At 48.0% G+C, this 15,632-nt stretch overlaps 1 protein-coding gene across 8 annotated transcripts in view; it reads right to left on the minus strand.

Moving 5' to 3' along the window:
• MAPK9 (mitogen-activated protein kinase 9) overlaps positions 1-15,632 on the minus strand; it is a 59,134-nt gene that overhangs the window by 6,966 nt on the left and 36,536 nt on the right. For 4 of the 8 annotated variants that reach the window (XM_003900638.4, XM_009209716.3, XM_009209715.4 and 1 more), the window contains 4 exons: positions 8,770-8,935; positions 7,223-7,294; positions 2,234-2,416; positions 348-472 (listed from right to left, as the gene is read on the minus strand). In XM_003900638.4, coding sequence (XP_003900687.1) covers positions 348-472; positions 2,234-2,416; positions 7,223-7,294; positions 8,770-8,935 — 546 coding nt within the window. The other 4 variants (XM_003900639.4, XM_009209718.3, XM_031666689.1 and 1 more) reach the window with 2 other exon arrangements.

A 15,632-nucleotide genomic window follows, 5' to 3' on the forward strand; every position in this document is an offset into this window, starting at 1 on the left:
GGACACACAGACGTGTGATTTTTCAGCAAGCTGCTCAGCCTCTCTGGTTGAGTGGCCTAAACAACAGGATGTAACCAAAGCCAATGGCACAGAACAGATGCTTAATAAACTATGAGCTCACAGCAGCCTTTGCAAAATGGAGACTGGTATCACCAAAGCGTAAGTTCATTCCTGAGGTCCTCCGAGCAAAGCGGCCCAGGCCTCAGACAGCACTTGGCCTTTTTGTAACTGGGAGCCCCAGATGGAGAACTTGCTACCCATATGTAGCCGCTCTGGACGAGCAGACAAGATCCAAGGAAATACAAGCCCGGCCTCCACATACAAGTCTTTTCAAAACAGATACTCACTGCCTCTGCTTCGGCCGGGTCATACCAGACAGTGATGTACGGGTGACGCAGAGCTTCGTCTACAGAGATCCGCTTGTCAGGATCAATCACTAGCATTTTCGATAACAGATCTCTGGCTTGACTGGCTAGGGTGACAACAAAGATTAGATTAATACACTAATGCTGTTAATATGAAACAAAGAGAATCATACAATAAAGAACTAAATACGACAGCACAGACAGAACAAAGATATATTAATTTTGAGAAACGTTTGATAGGTTCAAGATGAATATAACACAAACTTTTTTTTTTTTTTTTTTTTGAGACAGAGTCTCACTCTGTCGCCCAGGCTGGAGTGCAGTGGCGCAATCTCGGCTCACTGCAAGCTCCGCCTCCTGGGTTCACACCATTCTCCTGCCTCAGCCTCCTGAGTAGCTGGGACTACAGGCGCCCGCCACCCCGCCCGGCTAATTTTTTGTATTTTTTTAGTAGAGATGGGGTTTCACTATGTTAGCCAGGATGGTCTCGATCTCTTGACCTCATGATCTGCCTGCCTCGGCCTCCCAAAGTGCTGGGATTACAGGCATGAGCCACCGCGCCTGGCCATAACCCAAACATTTTTAAGAAAAAGTCAGATGGCCACTTTCATGACAAACCAGGTTTCCAAATGTGGTTTTACGCCTCTGGATCTGTGAGGGGAAGAGAAACCTGGGCCCCCAGGGTGGTGGGGAAGAGCACCAGGCAGCCTCAGACCAATGTCTGGGCAGGGCCCAAGGCTGGGAAACCACAGCAAGGAAGGTGGCAATTGCCGAGCTGCGGGTGGCACTGCCCAGGGTGTGGGCATGAGGCACGGGGGAGTATTTTTCTTTAAGTCACATCAAAATGAAATTAGAACAGACTTTTTAAACCATGCAACAATCTCACATTCCCACAGGATGAAACACTCACAGATGCTTCTGGTTGGCCTAGCTGTATACAGTGCTGGCAACTTACAGTTTTGTTTTTTTTTTTTTTTTAAATCTACAGATTGGTATTTAGAAAAAAAAAAACAAAAACAAGTTCAATAACTTAGTTAAATATAAGGATCACTTAGGTTTTGGCAACTGAAGTTCACAACCTGAGTAAGCACAGGAATGACTGAGGGTTTTCTGATTAAGGCACAGTTTACCTTAATTTTTTTTTTTTTTTTGAGACGGAGTCTCGCCTGTCACGGTGCTGGGAGTGCAGGGCTTAACTCGCTCACTGTAAGTTCTCACCCGGTTCAGGCCATTCTCCTGCCTCAGTCTCCCGAGTAGCTGGGATTACAGGCGCCTGCCACCACGCCCGGCTAATTTTTTGTCTTTTTAGTAGAGACGGGGTTTCACCGTGTTCGCCAGAATGGTCTCGATCTCCTGACCTCGTGATCCGCCCGCCTCGGCCTCCCAAAGTGCTGGGATTACAGGCGTGAGCCACGGCGCCCGGCCCAGTTTACCTTAATCTTAATGTGGACAGAATCAAATCTCTTCTTTCTCCTTAAGCAATCACACTGTAGTAAAGGGTGCAGGAGAAGGTGGGGAGGACCTTTTCTATCGAGTGACTGTCACATGGCTCCGACTCTAGAATCTGCATTCAAGGGTTCTTTTCACCTGAAAACTTTGTGAATTTCAGTTGCTGTAACTGTAACAAGATTCTTTCAGGCTGATTTGATGATTTTTATTTTGGCCAAAGGCTTCAATTAAGCCATCTTATGGAGGATAAAGCTTCTAGACCTTTAAGCTTTCTCTCCTCAGTGCCTTCATACCTCAGACTTCTGGCCTAAAATGACTTTCTCTCCCAAAACTCACAGGTTTTTAGAATACAAACATGAAAGACTGAAAGCGCCACCTGAATTACAAAACACAAGTCTAAGAAAAAAAGGGTATCTTACTTTTTATTTTGTCTCGCTCAGACTCTGATGGGAATATCCAGTCTGGAAAGAGTTCTTCGAATTTGATTCCAGGATACTTTGGTCTGTTTTCTACATAATTCCTCACAGTCGGCTGCAGTTTCTTCATGAACTCTGCTGATGGTGTTCCAAGCTGCTCAATAACTTTATTCCACTGATCAATATCTAAGGAGTCTCTTGAGGAAAATACAACTGGAGTGCCTCGTATTCACAGCACATGCAGCAGTGTTTGACTCATCTTTACACCTATCGGCTAGGCCACCCCACCGGATCAGCAGCAGAATTTCCAAATAATATTCAAATAAGGTTTGGGTTTCCAAGTTACACTATTTTTTAAAACTCTTCCACTCTGCATCTTCATAAACTATGACACAGCTTATTAAATCAACACAATGAAGTCTACACACCTTCCCACTCTAGTTCAAAATAAAGTTGATCTTGTAACTAAGAATACCTATGGCAAAAATGATTAAACATGAAACTAGATAAACATTACATCAGCAAATTGAAATCAGTTTTCATACTAATGCTACCTTAGATTTATTCACAGCTCTCTGAAGAACAGAGGATCTCGAGGGACCTGTGAGAGACCTGTCTGATCTCCTCAGTTTACAGCCGGGGAACCAACCAACTGGGCTTAGACTGAGCCCACTGACAGCTTTCAAACGATACTCTGCTTTACTTGGAATTGACTCTTCCCAACCATCACTGCAATACCGAGGTAATGCATTTTATTTCCTTTCAAAGTGCATGACCTGGGTTTCAGACTCAACGCTGCATTCAACACTCACAGTGTGTCAGGAAAGTCAAGCTTCCTTAGGGGCCCATTTCCTTCTTTGCTCAATGCAGACATTACCAGCTTTGCCTGTTCCACAGGGTGCTTGTTAGGCTTGGGATAATTAGGATTACATGTGGGAAAGTGATACTGGAACCGTACTCAACTATACAAGAGAATGCAAGCGAGAAAAAAACAGCATCAACAGCAGCTTCAAAAAGTGCTCCCTGAGGCATGTCTTAGAAAAATGAACTTACATGACCATGAAATAACCTAGGGAACTGGTACATGAACTCAGTTCTTCCAAAACGTTATACTTCCAAAGACCTGCTCAGGAAATGGGTTTCTGGCATTCAATTCACTAGCAAATTCTCCTTCTTACTCCTGTTTCGTACATGTTGTCAAATCAGAATTATGTCCACATTTTATTTACCTATTTAGCCAAAATGTGAAAACTGTGTCACACCTTTTCCTTCTGCCATATATATATATATACACACACACATACACACACACACACACACACATATATATATATATAGTCTTGTTCTGTCGCCCAGGCTGGAGCCACGATCTCGGCTCACTGCAACCTACACCTCCCGGGCTCCAGTGATTCTCCTGCCTCAGCCTCCCAAGTAGCTGGGACTACAGGCACCTGCCATCACGACCGGCTAATTTTTGTATTTTTAGCAGAGATGGGGTTTTGCCATGTTGGCCAGGCTGGTCTTGAACTCCTGGCCTCAAGTGATCTGCCTGCCTCGGCCTCCCAAAGTGCTGGGATTATATAGGTGTTAGCCACCGCGCCTGGCCCGCCTTATACTTTTGATACCTCTTCTGCATGCTCACTCCCACAGACTCCCCAGGATGCACCCACCCAGCATCTGTGTGCCATTTGCCACACAGCAACCAACTGGGCTCCCCGCTACACCTAGCCTGCCCAGCTCTAGACTAACCCTTGTGCTTACTCAAGGAAGAGCTCCTTCAACTCTTCTTCTCCAACATCATCAACGTTTTACACTCTACCAGTACATTCCATCACGTTGGTAACTGACAGTATTTTCTCCTGTGTTAACATAGTAGCTGCCTGCTTTTGGCCCCCACTACCTATTGCTCTATCTTATTCCTATTTGCAGCAAAACTTCCATAAAGAGCTGTCGGTCGGGCGTGGTGGGTCACACCTGTAATCCCAGCACTTGGGGAAGCCAAGGCAGGTGGATCACAAAGTCAGGAGTTCAAGACCAGCCGGGCCAAGATGGTGAAACCCCAGCCCTACTAAAAATACAAAAATTAGCTGGGCGTAGTGGCGGGCACCTGTAATCCCAGCTACTCGGGAGGCTGAGGCAGAGAATTGCTTGAACCCGGGTGGTGGAGGCTGTAGTGAGCCGAGATCACACCACTGCCCTCCAGCTTGGACAACGGAGTGAGACTCTGTCTCAAAAAAAAAAAAAAAAAAGAGCTGCCTATACTTGTGTCTCTAATTCCCAGCCTCTCATTTTCTCTCAAACATACTCCCATCAGGCTTTCTTCCCTCCACTCCATAAATGCTGTGCCCATCATGGCTGCCAGCAGCCATCACGAGGCCCAGTGGCCAGTCCTCTGTCCTCATCTCATGTGAATGACCCTCCCTCTGTCACCGCGCTGTAGGAGGAGGGGTCGCTGGAGTGCCTTCTCCATTTCCTTCCCTATTCCCTTTGTCCCTCCACCTCAAGGGGGCTAAGTCCTGGGTCCTGGTCTCTTCCTCCCCTGCAAGCGCTTGCTACCAGTCCTAGGCTTCAAGGCTACCAACAGATGGATGACACCCACTTTGATCTCTCTATCCCAGACCTTGCCCCTGAATTCCACTGTCTAACAGACATCTCCAAACCCTAGCAAGGCTCCTTGAAGGGTCCAACTTCAAAGCAGAGTACAAGCCCATCTCCCCGGCCGCACCCTCTCAGCCTGCGGGGCCTCCGCCCATCTCCTCCGCCGCGACTCCTCCCCAGCCTGCGGGGCCTCCCGCCTCCCATCTCCCCGTCACACCTCCCAGCCCAAGTGGGCCTCCCGGCCCATCTCCCCCGCCAGACTCCTCCCACTCATGGGGCCTCCTCGGGCCTCTGGATGATGGCAGCCTCTGCTCTGGTCTCCTGCTCTGCCCTGCCCTTGACAATCCAGCCTCAATTTAGCAGCTGCGAGGAGCCTCTTTGCATCTAAGTCAGACTAGGCACCCAGAAATGGGCAGGTGAGAGAAATATCTGCTGGATTAATGATAAAGGACTAGAAATTAAACCAGTTGTGGGAGAAGCCCCACAGATTCCCCGAGAGGCCTCCACCCCAGCATCCCACAGATGGGACAGGGGACAGATGGGAGGGCTGGGGGAAGGGGAACAGTAATTCCAGCAAGCTCAGTGGACCCTGTTGTCTAATTCTCGTGAAGCTGCAGGCAGACTGCAGGTCTCCTATTTTACAGAAGGGGAAACCAAGGCTCAGAGAGGTCCTAAATTTCTCAAGAATGCTTGGCTGCCGAGGGGAGGAGTCTGAGCTGGGGCCCGAGGTAGCCTGGCGAAAGCTTTCTCTTTCTCATAGGCCACCACAGGGACAGGAGTTCCTTTTCTACCCCAGGTCACACATTAAAGCAAATCTCTGAGACCCTCAGTCTGATTTCTGCAACTTTTTTCTATCTCCCAAATTTCAATCTAATACTTGAAAGAGCTGGCAAAATTTTCCTTAGAAAAATGATGTTAAACTGTGTGTGACTTTTGGGAATCACAAGGTAACCTTACAGATAACACCATTAATTACTGACATTAATATTAATATGTAAAGCAGGAATTTTAAGTTACTTACTAAAATGCACCAAAAAGTACTCACATTTTTCATTTTTGTACTTTCTGAAGAAAACATTTCTTAATAAAACAAGGAATGGCACAAAATGAATAAGAATTGAGACAAACTGAACATTAAGTATATATTTCTAAATTATTAGTCTCTTAATTCCTCAACTTTCCCTTTTTAATTAAGTTCACTTGCAAAATAAAGACTTCCTTATTTATAGGTTGAAACAAGTGAATCTGAGGTAAGGCTATAGAAACTGCTAGAAAATTTACTAGAACAAATAAAATATTTAACTTGACATATAATCTATGATACAGAAAATGTAAAGAAAGGTAAATAAAATGAGAGGAATAAAAATATTTTCATTTCAAGTTTGCATTGTGAAGAATTTATGTGATAAGGAGACCACTCTGACGAACTTATTAAAATCTGAAATTATCTTCCTAAGATACACACAAAACACTGACCACAGAGCTCGCTTTTCTTAAAAGCAGCCATCAATCTGCCCAAGGATGGAGACCAATTTCAACTTTCATAACGAAAAAAAAGTCAAAGACTAATGAAAAACTAAGTGGTTAAAACACAAATGAAAAAGGGAAGATGTGAAGAACCATGTTAGGGTAAAAAATACTAAGGATGGAAGAATGGCGAATGAGGAAAGAAGGCTATCGTAACAATTAGTTATTCTCCTTTCTGCTGTATATCTAACACGACTTGCTGACTACAGTATGAGTTTATCTCTTTCATTTTACATGTATTTTGACTTCCCCAGTGTGTCACAAAATAACCCACCAGATTTTTTTTTAAATTCTACAAAATGTCAGCACAGTAACAAACAAGAAAGTTTAACATATTGTTCCTCACAAAATTTTCATTTTAATCTCTTTCACTTAGGTCTTTTATAATGTGCTTCAGTTCTTACTTTGGGGGAAAATATTTCAATGCATACCAGTAACTAACAAAATAGTACTTAATTAAAGCACACAAGTACATGAGTCTATTAAATTTAGATAGCATCTTTCCTAGTTAAATTAATGGGATAAACTAAATAATACAGTATTTTCATTTAAATATCAGAATATACTTATCAAAGAGTAAATAATTTCTTCTATATGTCCAGCTATTTTTGGTAAAATTAAGCTAATATAATTGATTTAACTTAACTCTAACTCTCAAAATCATCACAGGTAGTCAAGTTAAAAATATAGAATAAAATTGAACCACTTGGTTTGTGACGCTAATTAACAAATATAGTCAAGCCCCCCTTAGAACACAGTCTGGCGTGGTTACGACATTGTCCTCGTGAGCGCCCGTGTAAGCAGGTGGTCATGCTGCCTGAGGCATTATGGAAAGCATGGCGGGGCCAAGGTCGCGGGGAAGGATACGGTCAGTGCCTTGGAATATCACACAACCTTTCACCAGCTCTCCCATGATGCAACCCACTGACCAGATATCAACTGAAAATAAAATGAAATGATAAAATTATGAAGTGTCATGAACAAAACAAAGGTGAGGAAAAGGAATTCTAACAGTGCACTAAACACACAAATATGGAAAAATAAATTGCTAGCTAAGGGTGAAATTTTACACAATATGAATGATTGCTGACCTCTAGTTTAGCCTTCAGTTTGTAGCAATCTGGGGTTTTAGTGCCAAAGAGTCCAATACTTTATAGCTTAAAACAAACAAACAAACAAAAAACCAGAAACAAGAAGTGCCTGTGAACACAAAGCTTTTCAGGGTCACATGCCCACCCCCAGCCTCCATGGCCAAGTGCCAGGTCCCCCGTGAAGGATACAGTCTCTTCCTGGGAACAGGACTTTATGGAGGACCATTTCTGCCATGATGCACCCGACAGACCAGATGTCCACTACCAAACACCAGGGGATTAAAAACCAGCTAGAGTCCCACATCCCTTTTCTCCAAACCCCCTCCCAGAGACAAACCCAGTAAACGTCACTAGCTTGCCAGCGAGAGCCTTTGTGCATTGTTGACACCACACCTCCTGAGCAATCACTTTCTAGACTGCCCGTCAGAAAGGCAGCAGCACTCCGTGGGGGAACTGACTGTTGGCGCAGGTTGGCCGGCTTGTAGGACTGCAGGTGAGGCCCTGCCAGAGGAGCCCAGACTTCCACAGTGCCCACCCTCATCTGTGGGGCCCAGGCCTCAGACAGACAGCAGAGCCCTCTAAATGCCCTGCTGGTGGGCAGAGGGGACAAGTGAACAGGGGATCAAGTTTTCTCTCCTCCACAGGAAGCACATAGAGCTGTGCCTCTCAGGGCGAGAACACAAGCTACAACGCAGCAAGATGAACCTGCAGCAAAACTCATTTCAGATGACCTGGGCAAACTTTCAGTCTTTTTAAAAACAAGTAAGCGAGATTTCGTTATTTTCAACAAATTTGCTAAAAGCCAAGTTTCAAAGAGCTCTGGTATTGCTAGAATAAGCTAAGTTTTGATGTAAAAAACACCAATTTTACATGAGAACATGTATTATTCCATTTATATCAAATTCAAAACACCAATATGCAGACCAACAAATAAAGCTGATCCAGGGCACTGGCGATCAGGAGACTGGCCAGCCCCGTGTGCTGCGAGGGGGAGGGGCCAAGGGGAGGCCAGAGCTGCGGGTGCTGTGGGTGTGCTCACGTCAGCTGAGCTGCACACTCAGGATCTGCACACTTGGCTGCAGGTAGGTTAAACTGATTAAAAAGTTCAAAAATACTAATTTTAAAAGTGAATGTTTAAGAGAGAATGATTTTAACCAATGGAAAAACACAATTAATTATTTCTTATCTCTGGATCATGCTATATGCTATGCGTAACAGTCCCCACAGTATACATCATATAGTTCAAAGGAAAGAGAAAACTCGAGACCACCACTAGAGCAGTTTCTAAACATCCCAGCCTCCTCCAGCCCTGGCTATACTCACCGTTCTCTTTGTAGCCCATACCCAGGATGACTTCAGGTGCCCGGTAGTACCGGGTCACCACGTAAGGGGTCATCATGAAGTTGGTGCAGGCCGTCCGGGCCAGGCCAAAGTCAAGGATCTTCAGGGTGCAGTCTGATTTCACAACGATGTTGCTAGGCTTCAAATCCTAGGAAAGCAACGGGTTAAATTAGTCGAATGAACGAAGCACACTAAATAAACGACTTCGCATCCATGAGGGCTGTGAAGCCAGTGTGAGAGTGCAGGGAGTGAACAGAACTCTGAGATTTGGGAACAATTCTGGAAAATCTTACTCTCAAATTGAAGCTAAAACAAATCAGCCTAAAGCGGTCAGATGGTGCCCCTCGCCCTCAGTGGAAACCTTCATGGCCCTCCTTTGCCCGTTCTGTGGTCTCGCAGGCCCTCAGGCTGTCCTATCTACCCTCCATCCATGCATCTGCATGTCCAGCACACGCGCCCCCTCCCGCCCTCCACACCTGGACTTGAGCTCCCCAACACTCTGACTCTCCTCTGCGAAGGTCCTCACGCTCACTATCAGTCCAGGGCAGTGCTGTTCCACAGACAATGTCACAGAATGCGAACGATGTGTACAATGTACATTTTCTAGTAGCCATGTTCAACAGCATGAACAGAAATAGGTGAAATCCTAATACAGTGTATTTTATTTAACCCAATATATCCATAATATTATCATTTCAAAATGTAATCAACATCAGAAAAATACTGAGATATTTTACATTCTCTTTTTGGTAGTGAGCCTCTGAAGTCCAGTATGTATTTCACAAATGTGGCATGGCCACATCCTGGGTGCTCCACAGCCTCTTGTGGTTAGTGGCTGCCATACTGGACAGCACAGGTCCAGAATCCTCCCAACCTGGAATCTTCCCATGGCTCTTTCTCTCCTTGGAAGAGCAATTCCATGATCATCCACCTCCAGGCTTCTCACCTCTGCCACAAGGACCCACCAGCACCGGTGCTGCCATCTCCATCTGTACGTGGCACAAAAACTCACCTGCTCATGTTCCAGTTGCCACCTCTCTTCCCCTCCCCAGGGCTGACTGTGTGAGCAGGGCACTGGCTGTGCTCTCAGCACTCAGAGGCAGGCCTGGCGCAAGCAGACACTTGGGAAGTGCCTGCTGAATGAAGACGTGCATCACATTCCACCCGACTTGCAAAGCCTTAACACAACCTCTGCAACCGTTTCCCTCATAACTAAGGGACTTTCTTCCTGCTGATCCTCCACCCCAGCCCCTTCCTCAGGCCTGAGGAATTTGACTTTTGCCTGGGGACTTCAGCCTGCAAACTCAATCTAGAAACTGTGACTTGTAAACAACCCATATCCATTCTTTTCACAAGAGTAGTGTACCTGCAATGTTAAACTGCCAAGCCACTGACGCAGGGTAAGGCGTGAGGATCCTTTACCTGGGGAGTTGCAGGTTCCGTAACACTGCCTAACACCTGACTTTAAGACATCTCAACTGATGGGCCACAAGCGGGTTGCAGGTGTGCCTCCGTGAAGGCTATGGAGCTGTTATCAGGGCAAGCAGGAAGCCATTTCAACATTCACAACAGTTACAATCACATTCCAATGCTGCTAAATGGTCTATTTCTAGGCTTCCTAAATTCTGTAAAATTTAAATGATCAATACATAATGTTTAAAAATGCAGTCACAATCTCTACCTGGCCCCCAGGCCTCCATTCCACCTCAGGGCACTGTGCAGACACCCCGAAGGCCTGAGAGGAAGAAGCCAGGCCGCCTCCCACACGAAGGAAAGCTGGGGAGAAGCAGCCCACATTCAACCAGGACTGTCCGCTGTAAGGACCTGGTCATGGAGCTAAGACCAAATGAACCAATTTGTTTCTTGTTTCCTTTTTTAAAATCAAAGAACATGGCAAGAACAGGCATTTCAGAACACAAATTACTAACAGATAAAATAATGCTCAATCTCACAAAAATCTTTTTTAAAAACCCAACATGAAAGCCCATTTTTAGTCTATCACGTGGCAGCGATGGAAAGCAAGCAGCCGTGGTGCTGGCGGGAGAAGCTGAAAGAGGCGCTCCCTCAGGCCGCGGAGGGTGTGCCGTGGGCACTTTCTCTCCAGAAGGCTGACTTCTGAGGTGTGAAATGCACACACTTCACCAGCCAGCAGGCCCTGAAGCCCAGCCCACCCAGAACTAACAGCACAGCCGCAGGAGCAAGGATGACAAGGACAGCCTGGTTCTACAAGGACAGACGCAGCAGTGGAACCATCTCCACAGGCTGCCCGCCAGCTCCGCGAACCCCAGTGCGCCAGAAAACACGCTCATCTGAAGACGCTGCCATCTGTCAAAAAACTGTCACCACATACTAATGTAGCCGGAAAAGCACACTTCACTGCCGTCTGCTGGAAGACTGTGGTGACAGAATCCCAAGCTTGCACGGGTGCTCTGTGTGGCCAATGGGGAGGTGGCTAAGGAGGTCACAGGGCTCCTAGAGCTCTCCCCGCACCCTGGGACCCTCTCTAGGCACCCCCGAAATACAAACTGAGACAACTTCCCAACACCTCACTTCAATTTCAAGGACAGCAGAGGAAAGACAGTTATGCCCCTTCAAGTCTTGAAAATCACTCAGAACAAAGATGACAAATGCCAAGTAAAGATCCAAGTGATGCCTGGCTCGGGGCTTGGCTCCCAAAGAGCCTGGAACCCAACGCTACCCTGTGGGCAGCAGTGACGGCACCACAGCACCCGCAGCACGAGTGGGGCCCCAAAGAGCCTGGAACCCAACACCCGCAGCACGAGTGGGGCAGGTGCTGACCTCCCCCACTGCCTGCTCGACTCTGGGATCCAGACCCACTGCTTGAGAGTATCCCGGGAAGGAGCACATCCTGACAGGCGTCCACTGTCTGGCCTTCCCTGGTCCCTCCCCACAGGTAGCTGTGGCTGTCCACTGGGTAAGGAGAACAGCCAGGCACTCTTGAGGATGAATGGACACAGCTCTAAGTAGACACTGAAACCCGAAGACCCCAAACGCTATCATGGCTCCTCCACTTGCGGAGTTTGTGGGGTCAGGTCAGAAGTGAAGTCTGGGCCAGTTCTCTTCTGGTCATGTTATGGGAGGGTGGGAACGTTAGCAAAGCCTTAGAACTAAGCTGTAAGAGAACACTGCTGTCCAGCCTGCACGCGTGTGGGTGCTGTCTGGGCCTCTCTTCTAAGCAGTGTGGAGGATGCATTTGCCCGATCAGCACGCTGCACCCGAGGCCTTATTAATCTGCTCCAGCAACCGCACCTCGACCCGCACAGCAGCTGCAGCCAGGACTGCCAGTGCCATAAGCCTGTGGCTGTCTAGAGTCATTCGCCAGAATCCATGCAGTTTCTTCAAGGGCTGGACTAGTCAGTTAGACGGGGATGCAGGAGACCACTGTCCCCGCTCCCCTGAGGCTTCCATGGTGGCACGAATCTCTTCCACCCACCCGAGCCCTGCACGTGTGATCTTGTTCTTGATTTGCTATCTTGGGGGCAGTTTCAGGTTTCCATCTGGCCTCGTTGTGATGACTTACTCGCAGGCCAAGGAACTCGTGTGGGGGTTACTCCAACTGCCAAGGGCCTCTGCTCCAGCCACACACTGAGGGCTGGGGAGACGGCCACTGGGTGGCTGGGACCCTGTGGCCCACTGAGCGCCACCAGACACAGACGGCTCAGGAATGAAGGTCCGGGACACATGCCAGGTAAGCCACAGGGGCTTGCCGATGTGAGAGCTGAGGGTGTGAATAACAGGAAAGGGGAAGGGCGAGAGCCAGCAGAGAGACCACAGTGACAGGGACTATAGGGTGTCCCACTAACCTCTGTCTTCCAGAGTTCCCCTGAGGAAGAGAACCATGGACGCCACAGGAAAGCCACTCCCAACTTATGTGGAGAAGTAGAGCTGAGGGGGCCAGGGTGGACTGTGGGGGCCACGGAAACGCACTCCTTGGTCTCCCACCACAGGAGTGGGAGTGACAGACGGCCCAGTGCGGTGTCTGCACCCATCCTCTGTCCCTGCCAGGGCGTACCTCTCACAGAGCTGTCAGCCAGGGGCCGATTGGGCAGGGGTGCTGAGGCAGGCCTGTTCCTGTGTGACACTGGAGGCCTCAGAGCTGCACCGAAGTCTGGACCGGGCCTTTGAGGGGCCAGGACTACACTGCATTTTGCTGGTATTCGCTGCCTCCTCCGGCTGCTCCCCCTTCCTTCTCCCAGCCGGTCCCTCGCCTGTGTAACCCCCCGTGGCATGCTGATGTTGCCCACGAAAAGCCCCCACTCTACAGGGACAGGAAGCTGCAGGACCGTACCAAATGCCATGGCAGAGCGAAGGGAATGCCAACCTCCACAAATGGCCACGACACCCAGGAAGGGCTCAGCAAGTGAACCACAGGTGCTACGGAGGCGGAACGAGGCAAGGGCAGCACTCGGAGTTTTCTTTTTATTGAAAGTCCAAGTACGTAGCAGTTAGATACCCCAGATCCCCACCTCCATCCCAAAAGTGAGGCTCCACTCCTTCCTCACTCCTGCTGGCCCTTCATGCAGAGAAACTGATGCCCAGCTTCCAGGTGCAGGGCCACAGGTGCAGCACGCAGTCCTGTGGGCACCAACAGGGAAGGCACAGCGAGGCCTGCCTGCAACAGGGCTGCCCGGAGAGTCTGCACTCTGCCACATGAGAAGCCCAGTCCCACCCCACAGCCCTGTACCCCAGCAGCCAGGCTTACATCCCTCCACCAAGGGACTGGAAGGGCCTTTTCCAGAGAAATTAAATGGTGCCCAGAGAAAAAACCTATAGAAGGCGACACCTGCAGCTGCTTGTGGCCCAAGAGACACCCATTCTTTAACAATCCACCCATTCACTCAGCACTTCCAGTCGGCTTCTAATAATTCAATCTTTTTTTTTTTTTTTTTTTTGAGATGAAGTCGCATTCTTGTTGCTCAGGCTGGAGTGCAACGTTGTAATCTTGGCTCACTGCAACCTCCGCTTCCGGGGTTCAAGAAATTCTCCTGCCTCAGCCTCCCGAGTAGCTGGGATTACAGGCGCCTGCCACCATGCCCAGCTAAATTTTGTATTTTTAGTAGAGACGGGGATTCACCATGTTGGCCAGGCTGATCTTGAACTCTTGACCTCAGGCGATCTGCCCATCTCAGTCTCCCAAAGCACTGGGATTACTGGCATGAGCCACCATGCTTGGCCTAATGCTTCAATCTTAAACATGATCCAACCAGACATTTGGGGAAAGCCTTGCGTGTGACAGGGAGGGACCTAACACACTAAAAAAGGAACTCTGGGTAGAGAAACACAATGAAGGGAGTGATAAAACCCTTTAACAAAAGCTTATCCTCAGAGATGATAGTATATCCATACAACAAGAACAGAATGCTGTAAAAAGGAACTTTTAAGAGCAAATGAGTGTCAATTAACTCGTGCTTCAGAGAAAAAGAATACAGAATGGAGTTAAGAGGACATTCTGAAAGAAATGATATAAATTTCTCAGACCTCTATAACATGTGCTTCCAGACTGAAGGCCAAGTGCCCAGCAAAACTAAAGAAAAAATGTCCATATCAAGGCATACATCAAAACATCTCAGAATACAAGGAATAAAGAACTGAGTTTAAAAGTTTCCAGAGATAAAACCAAACCAAAACCCCAAACCACAGCACTTAGAAAAGGTTAGTCATCGGCCGGGCGTGGTGCCTCACGCCTGTAATCCCAGCACTTTGGGAGGCCGAGGCAGGTGGATCATGAGGTCAGGAGATCGAGACCATCCTGGCTAACACAGTGAAACCCCATCTCTACTAAAAATACAAAAAATTAGCCGGGCGTGGTGGCGGGCACCCGTAGTCCCAGCCACTCGGGAGGCTGAGGCAAGAGAATGGCGGGAACCCGGGAGGCGGAGCTTGCAGTGAGCCGAGATCGCGCCACTGCACTCCAGCCTGGGCGACAGAGCGAGACTCCGTCTAAAAAAAAAATAAAAAAATTAGTCATCAGATGACACTGAGGCACTCCGGGGCAATGCTAGGGGCCTCGCTACCACAGGACTGCATCTGCCATTCTGAGCGCAACTGATCTGTAACTAAGAATTCTACACACAACCACACTACTCACCATGGGAGAGGGCAGAATAAAGAGTTTCAGACATTTGAGGCCTCAAAAAATGTCTCTCCTCTGTGGCATTTTTAGGAAGCTTTTGGAGGGTGTCTCCCACCAAAACACGGGAGTAATCTGAGAGACAAGGACAGCAAGCAAGGAATCCAACATGGGAGGGAGAGGAAGGAAATCCCCAGAAAACCGCCAAGGGAGATCCAGGACAGCCCTTCGAGCAGGCGCAGGGGCAGTCAGTGCAACGGGGAACAGGCTGAGGCTGCGGGAGAGGTTCCTGAAGAGATGAAACTGATGAAACACCCAAAATATCTGCATGTGCTGAGAGAAAACTTAGATGCCTGATAGAAGAGTTAGGGCTGAATTACCAACAAGAACATAGAAAACTATCTCCCAAAACAAAAACCTCAAACAAATAAAAGGTAAGTGTTTGTTAACTCCAGGGACCAAAAGGGGAAAGGGGAAGGTCTGCTGTACAAAAGCATTTCCATGCTCACGACGATGCAGTTAGCCAAACACCATCACATCCGCCAGCCTGGGAGGAGGGCGAGGAAGGCCAAGGGTGAGGGCTGGGTTGGTAAGAAGCTAAATCAGCATCTTTTTTTTGAGACAGAGTCTCACTCTGTCTCCCAGGCTGGAGTGCAGTGGCGCAATCTCGGCTCACTGCAAGCTCCACCTCCCGGGTTCACGCCATTCTCCTGCCTCAGCCTCCCAAGTAGCTGGGACTACAGGCGCCCGCCAC

Source organism: Papio anubis, chromosome 5 (genome assembly GCF_008728515.1).
Source record: "Papio anubis isolate 15944 chromosome 5, Panubis1.0, whole genome shotgun sequence".
Taxonomy (NCBI): domain Eukaryota; kingdom Metazoa; phylum Chordata; class Mammalia; order Primates; family Cercopithecidae; genus Papio; species Papio anubis.